General features: G+C 44.7%; 1 protein-coding gene across 1 annotated transcript in view; it reads left to right on the top strand.

Moving 5' to 3' along the window:
* The window catches only part of ADAMTS18 (ADAM metallopeptidase with thrombospondin type 1 motif 18), a 137,646-nt gene that overhangs the window by 58,360 nt on the left and 59,801 nt on the right, over positions 1-19,485 (top strand). The window contains exons 4-8 of the mRNA XM_040329173.1: positions 10,320-10,548; positions 12,860-13,059; positions 13,625-13,708; positions 18,756-18,915; positions 19,124-19,229. Of these exons, the coding sequence (XP_040185107.1) occupies positions 10,320-10,548; positions 12,860-13,059; positions 13,625-13,708; positions 18,756-18,915; positions 19,124-19,229 (779 nt within the window). The remainder of the gene's footprint in view (positions 1-10,319; positions 10,549-12,859; positions 13,060-13,624; positions 13,709-18,755; positions 18,916-19,123; positions 19,230-19,485) is intronic.

The following is a 19,485-nucleotide window of genomic DNA, read 5'->3' as shown; positions in this document are numbered from 1 at the left end:
TCCCTGTTTAATCCCCCGGGTACCCTGGCACCTTCCCTCAAGGTTTTTCGGGATGTTCTACTCAGGGATTTAGACCAAATGGAAGTAAAAAAGGCACGGTTAAATAAAACTATGCAGGAGGGTTTGGACCAACTCTGTCACAACAAGGAGTTGGTGGTCAGACCCGCAGATAAGGGGGGGGGGATTGTAATCCTTGATAGATCCGACTATCTAAAGGAGATGTATAATATTCTGGGGGATTCTAACACCTACTCACTGTTACAGTCAGACCCTAAGAATAAATTCAAAAGAGAGTTGGAGGCTTTGGTGGCCAGGGGTTTCTATGAGGGGATACTTACCCCTAAGGAAAGATTATATTTGGTCCCATTGGCACCCCGGACGCCTACTATATATTACTTACCAAAGCTCCATAAGGATCCTGTCTGCCCCCCGGGGCGTCCCATTGTCAGTGGTATTGACTCGGTGACGTCCCGGGTGGGCAGATACGTGGATTTTTTTCTGCAACCATTAGTTAGAGGGATGCCGTCATATGTTAAGGACTCCAGGCACATTATAAATCTTCTAGCAGGTCTCTCCCCTAGGAGAGGTATGTGGATGGTGACCATAGATGTCACGTCCCTCTACACCATTATACCACACGAGTTGGGTTTTGAGGCAGTACTCCTATACCTGGGAAGAGATTCCGGCCTCCCGGCCAAACAGGTTGAGTTCATTATGCTTCTTCTAAGGTTCGCCACCTCCTCGAACTATTTTTGGTTCGAGGGGAAGTTCTACAAACAAGAAACTGGCGTAGCCATGGGGGCCAAATATGCCCCCAGTTTAGCGAACCTGTTCATGGCCAAGTGGGAGGAGGATGTCATCTATGGTGTTAATGTGCCTGAGCTCATGTTATGGGCCAGGTATATTGATGACATCCTCCTCCTATGGGATGGCCCTCTGGACAGGTTGGAAAACTTTATGTCTGATTTAAATCGGAATCAGAGAGGTATCCAATTAAAGTTTGAAGCTAGTCAAACAGAGGTACACTACCTCGACCTAAATGTCCGGATCAAAGGGAATGAATTTACTACCTCTACCTTCTTTAAGGTTACGGACCGCAATTCCTTTATACCACTAGGAAGTTGCCATCATGACCAGTGGCTTAGGTCAGTCCCGAAGAGCCAATACTTGAGGCTCCGTAGGAACTGCTCAGATCCCATTGAATTTTCAGAGCAGGCTAAGGTGTTGACTGACCGATTCTTGGAGAAAGGTTATGATTTAAATTCTTTGGAAGATACCTTGGGGACAGTCAGTTCCATCCCTAGAGAGGAACTCTTGGTTGAGCGGCCACGAGACCAAAGTGAGCAATTTCAGGGCTGTGCCCCGTTCATCACTACATTTTCCATTCAACATGGAGGTATCAAACAACTGATAAATAGACATTGGCACCTGGCAAGAAATGATCCTGTCCTTAAAGAACTTTTGCCAGAGAAGCCTAAGGTCATATTTAGGGGAGCGCCCTCTTTACGTAATCGTATTGCCCCCAATATTTTAAACCCTCCATGTAAAACTTCAAGTTTTTTTGACCAGTTAACAGGTTTTTATAGATGTAGACGCTGTAGGGTTTGTACCAACAACTCGTGCAGAAGTAGACGTACTACCACCTTTACATCTACTGCCACTGGCAAGGAACACCTTATAAAGCCTTTTATCACCTGTGGGACCACGGGTGTTGTCTATTTGTTGCAGTGCCCTTGCGGCCTGCAATATGTAGGTAGGACCAAGAGGCCACTACGCGTTCGTTTAAACGAACACATTACCAACATTATTACTGGCTTCAAAAACCATTCAGTGTCAAAACACTATTTGTTGAAACATAATAAAGACCCGTCGAATACTCTATTCCTAGGTATAGATATTTATAAGCCCAACTGGAGAGGTAGCTCCTTGGTGAGGGAAATATCCAAGCTCGAAATGGCTTGGATACATCGCCTCAAATGTTATATGCCACATGGTCTTAACGTGGATACAGACGTGAATGCGTTCATTAATAATGCTTGATCTGTTATAAATTTATTAATAATATGTGTATATATATTTTTATGTTTTGGTTATTGATTTAGCCTAGCTTTGATCCCACCAGGATGGTGTTTTGTTCTCGAATATACAACCACTAACCCTGAGAATCCAATGATATTCACCCTATTAGATACGATTGGGAGTATTTGTTTATATTTAATTAATCTACATTTACTCATAATTATTTGTTGTCACTATTTTTATTGATAAACAATAATGTCGTTTTTTTTGAACATATAATTATTGTTCATTTATTTGAAGTTTAGCACTTATTAGTGTATATTCACTATGTAACACTTTTTAGTGTTCAATTATTGTGTGTTCTGATCACATTTGGCGAAGGAGCTATTAATTTCTCCTTCTTGCCTTTTTAAGTTGAAATTTCACTATTTATATTTTTTCTATTTTTTGCACGTAATTCCACGCTTCCCCCATGGGGGAGTCAGTGTTTTTAGTCCGTAATGCAGGTACTAATTTTTGGTTGGTTCAATGATCATGATTAAATAAAGACTACTATTATTAGGTTCACTATTTTTCACATATATATTGTTTAATTCACAAATAATCCTGTCCTCATATGACATGGATCTCCCTGTCTTTTCCACTCGAGGCATCCCTGTTTAGGCATGCCGTTTTGCTACATTTTCCCAAATCCAAAATGGCGTTTTCGCCACTTCCGGTTCCTGGCGATCAAAGCGAGGCCTGGTTATTTAAAGCGGTGAATCACTGCAGAGCCCATCCCATTGAAAACGTTATCCTATAACGAAACGCGTCTGGGTCGACGGCGTGCAGTGACGTCACCGCGTTCGTACAAGGAGGAAGGGCTCCTATCTATGCCGGCCGGCAAACTGTTTTTATGTGCCTATATTTCATTCAATTGATGTAAGTAGGTTTTTACACTTTTAATAAAAGTATTTTTTGGACGTATTACGCTATGTGCGGCTTTCTCTCTGCATGACATGCCATTGTTCCCTGCTACGGTCCGAGAGTCTGTCAGTACGAGTTTATCATATCCCTCCGTGGAGATACCAGTGAAGGATATATGCTGTACATCCATTGATCCTGTGTTGTGACCATACCCCTTGGAGACCCCTGCTGCAATCTTTAAATAACGCTGTTATTTATATGTGTTCTGGTAAGCCCCAGTCCATGTGGTGGTGGCTCACTCAATCATTTGTGCACCGGGTGTTGTTTGTCCCAAGAAACTTCACAGCTATTTGGACTTTTAATATAACTCACTATTATGTTTATTCCAATAAGGATTTGAATGTCTCCCACACATGCTAGTGTGGTATATTTCACATGCTACAGGGACATTATTTCTTTTTCTTTTTTGGACGTTTATTCACTACACTAATTGTGTTGTCACATAGGTCTGAATAATTTTTATAGATTGGCGCGATTTTTTCTTTTTCCTATATTGTTTGTGTTATGACACGTTATTGCTGCCTTTTTTTATATTCATTTATTTAATCACGTTGTTTTGGTTAGCGCAATTTTTCTTCTAAAAAAAAAAAAAAAAAATAATAAAAAATGTGGTTGTTGTTAATAGAGCTGGAATTTAAAGCCAGGGTAAAATATTCAGGTATGATGATGAGTTAGGTAGACGGCTCTGTCGAAGCATCAAAGTGTGCGGCAACCAGAATTGTCCAAGTTCCATTTTAATGTAGTTGGATTTTACGACCCAAAAATGTGTGGGTTTCGTTGGTGATGTGATTTATGATAAATCATACAAGAACTTTTATTTGTTCACTCTGGGCCATATTCTCTATAAATATCCGCCTGCTGCGCTTAGGGCACTTACACTCCGCTGTCCCAACTTACAGGAGCAAGTGTTGTATTCCCCAAACACTTGCTCCGTAAGTTGGGACGGCGGAGTGTAAATGCCCCGGCGTAGCCTGGCGGATCTCCAAGGGGGCGGCTTGTATTCAAATTAAGCGCGCCCCCGATTCTAATGAACTGCGCATGCGCCGGGCTTCAAAAAGCCCAGTGCGCATGCTCCAGTTCTCGGCGGAAAACGTCAATGACGCCGACGTGTGCGTCATTGACGTAAAGTCGTATTCAAGAACGACTTACGGAAACGACGTACCCGACGAAAAAACACGACGCGGACCCGACGCCATCCGTAACATGGCCTACGTGGGACTTGCGGAAACTTACTCCTCATATAGCAGGAGTAAGTTTCCGCTTACGCAAACGACGTTAGCGACAGGTTACGCGACGCGAACTCGTTCGGGAATCGGCGTAGAAGGATCATTTGCATACGCAAATGAGTCCTTCACGTAAATGCCATCTAGCGGCGGCCGGCGTCATTACATTTAAGATCCGCCAGTGTAAGTGACTTACAGATGGCGGATCTTAAGTGTATCTATGCGAAAATGATTCTAAGAATCAGTCGCATAGATACACGGGCCAAAAAAGGGAGATACGATGGAGTATCCTGAGATACTCCATCGTAACTTCTATGAGAATCTGGCCCTTTGTTCTTAGGTTCTCAAATTGCTGGCCATTAAAGAGGAAGTAAAGCCTATTTTTTTTTCCTCTAGAAAACCGTACACACGACCGAGGAACTCGACGGGCGAAACACATCGTTTTCCTCGTCGAGTTCCTTGTCAGGCTGTCGAGGAACTCGACAAGCCAAGTTTCTTCATTCCCGTCGAGGAAATAGAGAACTTGCTCTCTTTTTGGCTCGTCGTGTTTCTCGACAGTTTCCTCGACGAAAATGTACACACGACCGGTTTCCTCTGCAAAAAAATATCTCCCACCAAGTTTTTTGCTGTTTTTTGCCGAGAAACTCGGTCGTGTGTACGAGGCCTAACCTGAGATCGAGGTCCCGAAGTGCTTCTTGTTCTCCTCCTCCGCCACCATGTCCCCTCCGCACTTCTTCTTTTAGGTATCACCTCTCCGGCGCTGTGATTGGCCGGAGTGACGATGACGTCATTCCCACGCATGCACGCGGGACCGGCATAATCCCGGCATGATCACAATCACAATCAGCGAATATCTCCTTAACCGTGTAGGTTAAGGAGATATTTCTTGCACCTACAGGTAAGTCTTAATCTAGGCTCACCGGTATGTGCAAGTTGTAAGAGTGGGTTTACAACCACTTTAATAAAGCATTGCCCCATCTACCTTTAGTGCAGCTACACTGACTCCGGTGCCCTCCTTCATCCCCTAATAAGCCTCATATTTACCTGTACCCACTCCACTAAGTTACGGCTGTGTAGCCTATTCTTTTTGACCCTTGTCTTTAACCACTTCAGCCCCAGAAGAATTGGCTGCTCAATGACCGGGCCATTTTTTGTGATACGCCACTGCGTCAATTTAACTGACAATTGCGCGGTCGTGCGATGTTGTACCCAAACAAAATTTACGTCCTGTTTTTCACACAAATAGAGCTTTCTTTTGGTGGTATTTGATCACCTCTGCAATTTATTTTTTTTGCGCTATAAACAAAAAAAGAGCAACAATTTTGAAAAAAAAACACAATGGGCCAGATTCAGAAAGACTTACGCCGACGTATCTACTGATACGCCGCTGTAAGTCCAAATGTATGGACGACGGAACAGCCATCGTATTTTACGTTGTTTACGTAAGTCGTATGTGAATGTGAATGGGGCTGGGCGTAGGTTACGTTCACGTCGTTGCCATTGAGCCGTCGTATCTTAGGGCGTAAATTCGGTGTGATTCTGAGCATGCGCGTTCGTTCGGGAAGTCATTTACATAGGGTCACGGCTAATTTTAATACAACACGCCCACTACCTTCCTAATTTGAATTAGGCAGGCTTACGCCGGCCCATTTACGCTACGCCGTCGTAACTTAGGGAGCAAGTGCTTTGTGAATACTGGACTTGCCTCTCTATTTTACGTCGGTGTAGCACAAATGAGCTGTGCTACGCCCGCTCAAATGTACGCCGCTCTACCTGAATCTGGCCCAATATTTTGTACGTTTTGCTAGAATAAATATCCCCAATTTGTTTTTTATAAAAAGGAATTTTTTTCTCAGTTTAGGCCAGTATGTATTCTTCTACATATTTTTGGTAATAAAAGTCGCAATAAGCATATATTGATTGGTTTGCGCAAAAGTTATAGCATCTACAAAAGGTTATGGTTTTCTGGCATTTTTATTATTAATGGCAGCGATCTGTTTTTTTTATCGTGACTGCGATATTGCGGCGGACACATTGGACACTTTTGACACTATTTTGCGACCGTTGTCATTTATACAGCAATCAGTGCCATAAAAATGCACTGATTACTGTGTAAATGACACTGGCAGGGAAGAGGTTAACCACTAGGGGGCGAAGAAGGGATTAAGTGTGTCCTAGGGAGTGACTCTAACTGTGTGGGGGCTGGGCTACTAGTGACAAGACAGTGATCACTGCTTCCGATGAGAGGGAGCAGACGATCACTGTCCTGTCACTAGGCAGAACAGGGAAATGCCTGGTTTACAACATCATCCACCCGGTCTGCCGCTTCTTGACGCGGTCGCGGGACAGTGGCGGACATTGAGTCCGCGGGTCCTGCGGGCACAGTCACAGAGCTTGTGGCGGCGCGCGCCCGCTAGGCTGCAGATTCAAAGCAACGTATATATACATTGCTTTGCCTGCCTGTGCCATTCTGCCGACGTATATCTACATTAGGCAGTCGGCAAGTGGTTAATAAAGCATTGACCCACAATCCTAGAGTTGGTGTTTTTTGTTTTTTCTAATGCTTCCTAGGCTTTTACCTTTGATGGTGCCATCCACATTTAGTGGAGCTACACTGACTCCAATGCCCTCCTTCATCCCTCAATAAGCCTCATATCCACCTGTACCCACTCCACTAAGTTATGGCTGTGTAGCCTATTCTTTTCCACCCTTGTCTTTAAAATTAACCTTCTATTCTTGAGCATGTGCAGTGCAATATTACCGTATTTATCGGCATATACCGCGCGCCGGCGTAAAGCGCGCACCCCAAGCTGAGGAGGGAAGTTTAGGGAAAAACTTACATTTTGTATGTCTTGCCCGGCGTCCATCGGCGGCCTTGTCCGGCCTCTGTCTGCGGCCTTGCGCAGGGTCCGTCCAGCCTTGTGCGGGGTCCGTCTGCTGTCTTGCCCGGCGTCCATCGGCGTCCTTGTCCGTCGTCCGTCTGTGGCCTTGCGCGGGGTCCGTCGAGCCTTGTGGGTGTCCCTCTGCAGGGGGGTCCGTTGAGCCTTCTGGGTGTCCGTCTGCGGCGGGGTCTGTCGAGGGGTTGCAGCGTTGTGTGTTTGAATTTGGCGCGCTGTGCAGAGTGGGATTTCCTGCGCACTCGGCTTCACTCGACTTCTCTCGGCTCCTCTCGCGTGGCTGCGGGCAGTTTGTACTCTGCCGCAAGGCTTCACTTCCTGATTCCCTTACTGAAGATGGAGGTGGCAGCACTTGAGAACCGAGGGACAGATCTGCTTCGAGTGCTGACCCCCCCCCCCCGGGCAGGTAAGTGTCCTTATTTTAAAAGTCAGCAGCTGCAATATTTGTAGCTGCTGGCTTTAATTCCGCTTTAATTGGTTGTATCAACAGTTTGTGCAGGAGACAAATTCAGTAGCTGTTTAGTGCATTAAATAAAATAACTATTGAAAGCAAAGCAGGTTAAATTTGAAACACCCTTCTATATATAATAAATTACTTACTGAATGTTTAAAAGACAGCAGTGTAGTTTCATGTGGAATGGCAAAGCGCTGACAACCATTTATCCCTCAGCAAATAGTTATGTAGCTCCAGAAGATGACATGAGGTGTAGTATTGCACTATGATTTAATGCCTTATAGTTCTTGTTCTTTAAAATGTATGCCTTAAAGGGAAGCTCCAGATAAGCAGCTAAATACATAGGGCCACATTCTCAGAGACTTACGTCGGCGTATCAGTAGATACGCCGTCGTAAGTCTGAATCTGCGCCGTCGTAAATTTAAGTGTATTCTGGAAACCAGATACGCTTAAAATAGGCTAAGATACGAGCGGCGTATGTCTCCTACGCTGTTGTATCTTAGGGTGCATATCTACGCTGGCCGCTAGGTGGCGCTTCCGTTGAGTTCGGCGTAGAATATGCAATTAGTTACGCCGTTTACGTTAGAGATACGCCGGCGTAAAGATAAAGCTGGTCTCTAGGTGGCGCATCCCATGCAAAGTATGGACGTCGGAACAGGCCTATCTTTTTACGTCGTTTGCGTAAGTCGTAGGGCTGTGCGTAAATTACGTTCACATCACAGGCATTGAGCCGACGTATTTTTGGGCGTAAATATGACGTGATACTGAGCATGCGCCGTTCGTTCGGCCATGCATCTACATGGGGTCAAGCCTCATTTAAATACAACATGCCCCCTACAGCCTACTTTGAATTACGCGCGCTTACGCCGGCCCATTTACGCTACGCCGCCGTAACTTAGGAGGCAAGTGCTTTGTGAATACAGCACTTGCCTCTCTAAGTTGCGGCGGCGTAGCATAAATACGGTACGCTACGCCCGCGCAAAGTAGATCGGCCGTACCTGAATCTAGGCCATAGGAAATATTTTACATGCCAAAGGATTTGCAAAGTAATGCACATAAATGTTTGATTCACCTACCCTAAGGCCCCTTTCACATTGAGGCGTTTTTCATGCGGTACAGCGCTAAAAATAGCGCGACTATACCGTCACCGCGGCTCCACTGCCCAATGTGAAAGGGGCCTTACAATTTGCAATAAAGAGAAGGGGTTGGGACTTTAAATGAGGCACATGACACCATGTGCCTCCATCACTATTTATATAAAAAGTCGGAAAGGGTTGGTGCTTTAACCACTTCCTGACTGCCGCACGCCGATATACGTCGGCAGAATGGAACAGGCAGGCAAATGGGCGTACCTTTAAATGTGCCACCCAGCGGGCCTCTTGGATGCGCCCGCGGGTCCCAGAAACTCGATGTTCCCGGGCGGCCCGTGATTGCGGTCGGCAAAGGCAAAGGTAGAACAGGGGGATGCCTTTGTAAACAAGGCATTCCCCTGTTCTGCCAAGTGACACGTCAGGGATCTACTGTTCCCTGTGATGGGGAACAGTGACCTTTGACGTGTCACTGGTAGCTCCTCCCCCTATCAGTTAGAATAATTTCCTAGGACACACTTAACCCCTTCAGCGCCTCCTAGTGGTTGACCCCTTCACTGCCAGTGTCATTTTTACAGAAATCCATGTATTTTTATAGCACTGATCGCTGTAAAAATTACAATGTCCCAAAAATGTGTCAAAGGTGTGCGATGTGTCCGCCATAAAAATCGCAGATCACCCTTATTTCAGGGCTCTAACATTTGCTTGCTAGACGAAGCTCTCGTTTTAATTCCGCCTATGTCTGCTTGCCATATTTGTACCAATGTTCTGCTGTTTTATTTTTCTAAAAGATCAATTAAAACGTTATTTAAAAAAATAAAATAACGCAGATCGCCGCCATTACTAGTAGAAAAGAAAATTGATAATAAAAATTCCATAGAACTATCCCCTATTTTGTAGACGCTAAAACAATCAATATACGCTTATTGCGATTTTTTTTTTTTTTTTTACCAAAAAAATGTAGAAGAATACATATCGGCCTAAACTGAGAAAAAATTCGCTTTTTTTGAAAAAAAATTGGGGATATTTATTATAGCAAAAAGTAAAAATAGCAGCAAAAAGTACAAAATATTGCTTTTTTTTCAAAATTGTCGCTCTTGTTTATAGTGCAAAAAAATAAAAACCGCAGAGGTGATCAAATATAACCAAAAGAAAGCTCTATTTTTGGGGGGAAAAAAGATGTAAATTTTGTTTGGGAGTCACGTTACACGCACAATTGTCAGTTAAAGTGACGCAGTGCCGAATCACAAAAAGTGGCCCGGTCAAGTGGTTAAATGAGGTGCGTCACTAACGCACAATACCATTTTTCGGTACATTTATGGTGAATCAGCCTTTGTATTTATGTTTAGCTATGTCCGCATTTCTGGGGTATGTCCAGGTAGTTTTTGTGCTTGTATGCTTTAGTCTTTGACCCCCCAGTTTGTCCATCCTTTCTAGCAACCATCCGCTACCATAACTTTTTGGTTTCTTTTAAGCAGGAGCACATTAATGAAAAAAATTTGATATACATTTCTATTTTAAAAGTAAGAACAAAAGCTGTTTTAAACAAATAGAACATTTTGGAAATTGCCATAAGGCTGATTATATTTCAGATACAGCTTGGCAGAAACTGGCAAATTTACTGCGTGAGAACCTTTTAATAAACTGAGCTAACTAAATATCTTCTTTCCAGTCAGGTTTCTTAAGGACGCTCACAAGTGAATATTTCATATCACCATTGCCGGAGCACCTTGCAGAAAAGCACAACGTCACGGCTCCAGGCGGGCATCACCCTCATGTATTATATAAGCGGTCAGCAGAGAGTACAATCACTCTGGACAAGGAAAGCTCTCAATCAAGCTCCATTCACCAGGCACCTCAAAGTTTGCGAAAGCAGCATTTCTGTGGAAAACCCAGGAAACGTGAGTTAAAGGTGGAATAATCTGTGGTGTGTTTTAGGCAAATAGGAGGGAGAGGGTTGTATAGTAGGGTGTCTACACTATAGGGACCTCACAGGGGCGGACTGACAACTCATTGGGCCCCTGGGCAATAGGAGATTATGGGGCCCCCGGGCAATAGGAGATCATGGGGCCCCCAGGCAATAGGAGATAATAAGGAGAGTTCTAGCACAGTGCTAGGACTCCTGTTTTTGGAGGTGACAGGGTCAATAAAGAGAACCTGTCACCTCCAATTGCTATCACACAGGGAATGATTTTCTCCTGTGTAATAGCAATAAAGTTAAGTGAAAAAAAATGGTTAAAAAGTAAAGAATAAAAAAAAATATTAAAAATAATAAGAAAATTATACAAAAAAAAAAAGTAAACGACAAGCAAAAGTAAAAAAAGTAAAAAAAAAAAAACATTTGAACTAACCGTGCCGCCCCTGCCATCTGGTTGCCATTCCCTGTTGATTTTTTCGGTTGGCGGGGAGGGGTGCATTGCGGAACCTGGCCTTGGGGCGGCAGGGAGAGCAAATCCAGCCCTGCCCCTGGCACCTCGGTTATTCTAGTACAACACCCAGAGCTGTTTTATCCTTGTTTGTAAGCTGCAAGGGCAACATTCCTACAGTAAATCTGAAATTTCCCGCCGTGCTTTGCGCAAAATTACGGCGCCCCGATGTATTTTTTGAACGGCGACATGCGTTACGTCGTTTCGTATTCCCGGATGTCTTACGCAAAAACAAAAAAAAAATTATTTGACGCGGGAACGACGGCCATACTTTAACATGGGTGGTGCAATTTTACACCACCTAAAGATGACTCGTAACTTTGCCACGGGAATAGTCGACTAGCGACGACGTAAGCGAATGCGACGAACGCGCGTACCTTCGTGGATCGCCGTAACAAAGCCGTACGCCTGTCGGATCGAAGCCTAAAGCCGTCGTAACTTGTTTTGAGGATTCAAAACAACGCTAAGATGCGGCAAATTTGAAAATACGCCGGCGTATCAGTAGATACGCCGGCGTATTTCAACTGTGAATCTGGCCCAAAGATTTTGGTTTATTCTTCCATCTTGCTGGAAACAAGTGCAAGCATCCAAACAGCATAAACAAAATCAAACATAAAATAAACCCTGGCCACTTGGGGCGTCTATCTTCACCACACAGGAACCTATCTATGGAGTCTGGCACAGCCTAGTGCTGGGCAGACACTGCTGGTCATACAGCAGAAAAACAATAGTCTTTTGATTTTTATCACACAGAAAAATCAATCCTCTCCTCACCTCCTCAGAAGACTTTCAGTACACTGCTCTCCTTCCTCACAAAGCCTCAGGATGCAGCAAAATAGTGGTAATCCTCTGGATTACTTATAGAGGCCTTAATTGCCTCATTCTGAACAGCTGAAGTTTTTCAACGCCCTTAGACCTTTTCTGGCTACTGTTGCAGCCGCCGCCTAATAACAATTTGTGTATTGTCTAAACAAGGCAGAAATGTATGTCCTGTCTGTGACAACACCCACAGATTTACCTGACTTCCTGTCACAGAGGCAAAAGGGTTCCTATGCAACAGGAAGAGAGGGAAAATGTCCCCAAAGGGGATACGGACCACAGATATAAACCCCACTCTAACCAAAACGTATAAAAAAAAAGTTTGGCCAGTTTTAAACTTTAAGACGTGCCCTCCACAAAGTCTATAACGCAGAAACCCTAATGCCCTGTACACACAAGCAGGAATTTCCGTCGGAAAAAATTGGATGGTTTTTCCGTCAGAATTCCACTCAAGCTTGGTCACAAAAAAATTTCTCTGAACTTTCGAGCGTTAAGAACGCAGTACAACACTACGATGAGGCGAGGAAAAAAGTTCATTGCTTCCGAGCATGCGTCGAATTGTGTCCAAGCAAGCGTGTTTTTTTCCCGTCGGAATTCCATACAGACGAACGGATTTTCCGATAGGAAATAGGAATTCTCGTCTGAAAAATTGAGAACCTGCTCTCAAACTTTTGCTGGTGGAAATTCCAACAGCAAAAGTCTGATGGAGCATACACACGGTCGGAATTTCCGATGAAAAGCTCACATAAGACTTTTGCTGGTGGAAATTCTGCTTGTGTGTATGAGGCATTAGTGATATCATTGGGAATGCTTTGACATCACACTGTATGTATGCTGGGGCTTGTGTGAAAAATTTAGCTACAACGTGGAACCAACTGTACTGTATATGAACCCTGCTTTCTTCTTTTTTTCTTAAATTGTTAAATGTATTTGTACAAAGAAGTACATTTTCTATCTTTTTTTCTAGATTCATCTGGCTTAACTTCAAAAGACACCCGAATAAGATCCGGTGAACATTCCCACCCACCGAGACTGAAGCGTTCTGCTGCAAAATTCCAGCAGTCCAACAGTTTGGTTGTTGAGACCCTTGTGGTGGCTGATAAGAAAATGGTGGAAAAACATGGCAAAGAAAGTGTCACCACATATATACTCACTGTGATGAACATGGTAAGGTACTATCTGATTATCCTTTACCTTGTAGACTTATCGGTAAATCGGTAAATTGGATTACTCTGTCAGGCAATATAACAACAAAAATGTTTGGGCTGTGAGACACAAAACAGAAATAGTGTACATCTAATATAGATATCTAATATAGGCAGAATAAGAGAAATTGTCATAATCAGGGATCAGGCTTGAAGACCAGCAGCTGTAGCAGTAGGGGGACTCCAAATGACCAGCTGGATAGGTATACAAGCAGGCCACCTTGGCGGATGACAGCAGGTCACCATGGCGGATGACACCAGCTCATCTGAAGTGTGGAGTCTAAGTACTAACTGGTATTCACCAGAGCTCCTGATGGTGAAGATGGGTTTTGCAGAATGTTAGTGCCAGGTCACGGTCCTCAGAATCGCCCCACCAGGAGGTGAGCAAGCTGGGGTCCAGTAGTGGATATAGCAGGTAAGGATCAGACAGAAGTGTAGTCAGTAAACAAGCCAAGGGTCGGTAACAAGTGGTTGTAGGTTGGGATCAGGCAGTTGAACTATCGTTAATTCTTTATTTCTCTCTACAGGTTTCCAGTCTCTTTAAGGATGGAACAATTGGAAGTGACATAAACATTGTTGTTGTGAGTCTTTTGCTTTTGGAAGATGATCCAGTAAGTAACAATCATACTGCTTACCAGTGGCGGCTGGTGCTCAAAACATTTTTTGGGGGGCGCAAACAAACGAAAAAACAAACAAAAAAACAAAACAATTGCAGCCTCAATGTGCCCATCAAATGCAGCCACTGTGCCATGCCATCAATTGTCCCACTGTGCCATGCCATCAATTGTCGCCACTGAGCCATCAATTGTCGACACTGTGCCATGCCTTCAAATGCAGCCACTGTGCCATGCAACGCAGCCACTGTGCCATCATTTATCGCCACTGTGCCCATCAATTGTCACCACTGTGCCATGCCATCAAACGCAGCCACTGTGCCATCAATTGTCGCCACTGTGCCCATTAATTGTCACCACTGTGCCATGCCATCAAACACAGCCACTGTGTCATCAATTGTCGCAACTGTTCCATCAATTGTCGCCACTGTGCCATCAATTGACGCCACTGTGCCATGCCAAACGCAGCCACGGTGCCATCAATTGCAGCCACTGTGCCATGCCATCAAACAAAGCCACTGTGCCATCAATTGTCATCACTGTGCCCATCAATTGTCACCACTGTGCCCATTAATTGTCACCACTGTGCCATCAAACGCAGCCGCTGTGCCATGCCATCAATTGTTACCACTGTGCCCACATCAACTGTTACCACTGTGCCCATCAATTGTCACCACTGTGCCATCAAATGCAGCCACTGTGCCAAGCTATCAATTGTTACCACTGTGCCCACATCAATTGTTACCACTGTGCCCACATCAATTGTCGCCTCTGTGCCCTTTAATTGTCGCCACTGTGCCCTGTAAAATGCTGCCCCCTTGCCCCTCGCCCGGCACTTACCTTTCTGGGGTCAGCCATCCTCCTTCTACGGTCTCTCGATGTCTTCTCCCGCCCTCGATGACGCTTCAGCCAATCAGGTTACCGGTAACCAGAACCGGTGAACCTGATTGGCTGAGATGCCTGTCAGTCTTATCCAAGGAACGCACCCTCGTGCGTCCCCTGGATAACTATTTGGAAGCCGATTACAGCCTGAGGGCGCTGGCTCTGATAGGCACTTCCAAAGCCAACCAGCTACCGTTATTCAGATGGCCGGCGCTCACCAGGGGGCCGGCCATCTGAATAGTGGGCGGCAGCAACAATACACAGATTCATGCAATGCATGAACCTGTGTATTATATTCAGTGGCGGTGCGGGAGCGAGAGGGGGCGGCAATCCTGCGCCCCCTATGGACACACCGCCACTGCTACTTACGCCTGTACCCAGTCCTGCTATGTAGCTGGAACAACACAAATTGACTCTCAGCTCCAATCCTCTTTCATTTGTGTCACCTTTATAGAAACTTTAAAGCCATACCCATTTTTTGCTGGCCACCATAATAACATAATGGTGCTAGAAGATTATTTTTGGTTGAGTAACATGTCAATATTACAAACAACATTGGGTTTGAAATCTCCAAAACCTAATCTCCCAGCACTGCTATGGAAGTCAGCAGAAAAGGGGTGGGCTTTAAAGTTTATATAAAGGCGCCTCAAATGAAGATGGATTTAGCTTAGCCAGGGAAGTTTTTGTCTACTTTTATGAGGCTTGTTCATCACAACTGGATTTGGTATTGGTTTAGATCAGCCTTTCTCAATCTTTTCAACATGGAGGAACCCTGGAAATAACTCTCTGGTCTCAGAGAACTCCTGCTAAAAGTTACTATATCTTCAACTCATAATACATTAGTGTGATGATCAGTGGGAAGAATGCTTCTTAAATTTTTGATCATTGGGAAGCATTTACCCATTACAGATAGCTAAAAAGATCAATAGTGTCAATGGGAACTTATCTGATAGTCAGAAATCTCTCATTGCTCAAGGAACCCCTATCAACCTCTGCAGGAACCCTAGTTCAGAAACCCCAGCTTAGACTATCGTACTGGAGCCTTTAGTCATCCTTTATTCAATTATGCTACAGTCCAGGTAATACTGTATTGATTCTCTACTGAGAGTCATGTAGTTGCAGCTTGACAGTTGCAGTTTAATTACAAGGGAACACTGCTTTCACCAAAGTAAAGGCATTTATTTTACTTTGGAAAATGCAACAGGAGGGGCTTGAACACACAAAGTTGGGTGGGAACACCCAAAAATCCCAGTTGGATAGCAGCAGAGTCAGAATTATGGCAGGAAGATCTCACTGTTGGAATATCCAAGACATAATAATAGCCATTGTCAGATACAGCCCATCAGATTAAACTGATAACTTAAATACTGTATAACTTTTAGGTTGACTGTTTCTTTAACCCTAACCTCTCATGCACACAGGCAGAAAAAGCAAACTTTTAGGCCATGTACAGACGAGCATACATGTACGATGAAACCGGTCCGCCGGACCGTTTTCACCGTACATGTCTGCCCGGGGATTTCTGTATGGTGGCTGTACTCACCATCATACAGAAATCCGCGCGTAAACAATACGCGGGGCGTGGCCGCGCCGTCGCCGCGACGATGACGCGGCGACATGGGCGGCCCTGCCAGTTCAATGCTTCCACGCATGCGTCGAAGTCATTCGACGCGTGCGAGGGATGGCGGGGGCTCGGACATGTACGGTAGGTCTGTACAGACGACCGAACATGTCCGAGGGGACAGGATTCCAGCGGGCTGTTTTAAAACAAGTCCGGAAATATTTGCCCGCTGGGAAAAGGCCCGGCGGGCAAATGTATGCTGGAATCCTGTCCGCTCGGGCCTACACACGACCGAACATGTCTGCTGAAACTGGTCCGCGGACCAGTTTCAGCAGACATGTTCGGTCGTCTGTATGGGGCCTTAAAGGAGTTCTCTGACCTAAAAGTTTTAACCCCCGCTGTGCCCGGGCTGTAAAAAAATAGAAAATAAACTGTCACTTACCTGCCTACGATCCCCCGTTGTTCCGATATCGCCGTCCCGTTCTCCGGTCCCGGTCTCTTCCGCTTCCTGTGTGTCGGTGACTCATAGTGCGCTCAGCCTATCAGTGGCCGCGACGGGACATTGCTGCGGCCGCTGATAGGCTGAGCGCACTATGAGTCACCGACACACAGGAAGCGGAAGGGGCCCGGGACCGGAGAACGGGACGGCGATATCGGAACAACGGGGGATCGTAGGCAGGTAAGTGACAGTTTATTTTCTATTTTTTTACAGCCCGGGCACAGCGGGGGTTAAAACTTTTAGGTCAGAGAACTCCTTTAAGAGGCATTTTTATTTGTTTATGCCTCTGAGGCCCCGTACACACGACCGGTTTTCTCTGCAGAATCCAGCAAGAAACTCGATGGGAGACGTATTCTGCCGAGAAAACCGGTCGTGTGTACACTTTTCGCCGAGAAACCCGTCGGGAAACTCGTCGAGCCAAAAAGAGAGCATGTTCTCTATTTCCTTGTTGGGCAATGGGAACATTTGGCTCGACGAGTTTTCTGACAGCTGAACAAGGAACTTGACGGGGAAAACGATGTGTTTCGCCCGTCGAGTTTCTCGGACGTGTGTACGCGGCCTGACAGTTCTATGCAGGAATGCCGCTTACACACGATCGGAATTTCCGACAAGAAAACCATGGATTTATTTCCAACGGTATGTTGGCTCAAACTTTTCCTGGTCACACAAATGTTGTCGGAAATTCCGAACGTCAAGAACGCGATCACGTACAACACTAGGACAAGCCGAGAAAAATAAAGTTCAATGATTACGAGCCTGCGTAGGATTTTTGTGCATCGGAATTGCATATAGACGATCGGAATTTCCGACAAGAACTTTTCCTGTCGGAAAATTTGAGAACCGACAGAAAAATGTCCGACAGGGCCTACACACGGTTGGAATTTTCCGACCAAAAGCTCACATGGAACTTTTCTTGTTGGAAATTCCGATCTTGTGTACACGGCAAAAGATCCAGTGAAAATGGGAGTGATTATATACTCCTGTGCGTATGCAGCTTTAGGGTACCTGTGCAGGAAAAGGAGGCAAGTGGGCCCTAAAATGAATATATTGTATTCAAGAGAGTGCTTAAAAACTGTTTAAACATGGTGGACTAGATTCAGATAGCCCGCCGTAACTTTGTGCGGGCGTAGCGTATCTCAGATACGCTATGCCGCCGTAACTTTGTGAGGCAGGTTCTGTATTCACCAAGAACCTGCGCCCTAAGTTACAGCGGCGTAGCGTAAATCTGCCGGCGTAAGCGCGCCTGATTCAAATTGTGAAGAGGTGGGCGTGTTTTATGTAAATAAAAATGTGCCGTCCGTGAACGTAACCCAGTGCGCATGCTCCAAATTAACCCTCAAAAAGCCAATGCTTTCGACGTGAACGTAAATTACGCACAGCCCTATTCGCGAACGACTTATGCAAACGACGTAATTGATGGAAAATTTGACGCTGGCCCGACGTCCTTACTTAACATAGGGTACGCCTCATATAGCAGGGGTAACTTTTCGCCGGAAAAAGCCTAACGTAAACGACGTAAAAAAAAATGCGCCGGGCGGACGTACGTTTCTGAATCGGCGTATCTACCTAATTTGCATATTCCTCCCGGAAATCGACGGAAGCGCCACCTGGCGGCCAGCGTAAATATGCAACTAAGATACGACGGCGTAAGAGACTTACGCCAGTCGGATCTTAGCCAAATTCCGGTGTATCTTGTTTTCTGAATACAGAAAAAAGATACGCCGGACCATCCTAGAAGTTACGCGGCGTATCAATAGATACGCCGGCGTAACTTCTATCTGAATCTACCCTGGTGGCTTGTTTTGATCTTAGGTTAAATTGTTGGGTTCCAAACATGCTGTTAGATTAATCACTCATCTCTAATTACCTTGATCATAACATAAGCCTGTGTCCTCAACTTCTCGCAACACTATCGGAGAACTGCACAATTGTCTAAAATGTCTTTGTATGATGTAGCAGTAACGGTACCATTGACTGGAAACCCTCCACATATTTTTGGCCATAGTTTAGGTGTCATGTATCCACAAACTTGGCCATATTTGTAAATCCATTCTTTTTTGCTAATTACATCTAAAAATATTATTCTAATTTTTCTTCCACAGTCTGGACTTAAGATCACTCATCATGCTGATCAATCCTTGAATAATTTCTGCCAGTGGCAGTCATCCTATGTGGGTAAGAATGGAAAAAGACACGATCATGCCATTCTTCTAACAGGATTGGATATTTGCTCGTGGAAAAATGAACCTTGTGACACCTTAGGTAAACACTTTACAATATAAGTAAAAACACCATAAAAACAATTCACTTGAAAAATAATGTGGTCTTTTTAAAAAGCAGAATATGATTTTAGAAAAAGGTACAATTTAAATCAGTAAACACAGTTTGATTTTACCATTGACAGATCCAAGAAATAACATAGATCTGGAGAATTTTGCATTGTTTACTGCAATTGTCATTTCATCTGTAGGTTTTGCACCAATAAATGGCATGTGCAGCAAATTCCGCAGTTGTACCATAAATGAAGATACTGGTCTGGGGTTGGCTTTTACTATCGCTCATGAATCGGGTCACAAGTAAGTAGATATAATCACTGAAAATAATAAAGTGTAATACTATTAACAGTTTAGGGTGGAGAGGAAAAAGCTTGGGAAGATGCCATCTAGTAAAATCAGTAAGTGGGTTCCTGTATCTCACGGGGACTCCAGTGACAAGGTCCCAGTGCTTAAGGGCCAGATCCACGTAGACCGGGCGCAACTTAACTTTCCCGATTTAAGTTACACCGCCACAATTTTTCCAAGTTAGTGCCCGATCCACAAAGCACTTACCTGT

Source organism: Rana temporaria, chromosome 11 (assembly GCF_905171775.1).
Source record: "Rana temporaria chromosome 11, aRanTem1.1, whole genome shotgun sequence".
Classification (NCBI taxonomy): Eukaryota; Metazoa; Chordata; class Amphibia; order Anura; family Ranidae; genus Rana; species Rana temporaria.
The sequence above is the reverse complement of the archived record's forward strand: the minus strand, read 5'-3'. Positions and strand labels throughout refer to the sequence as shown.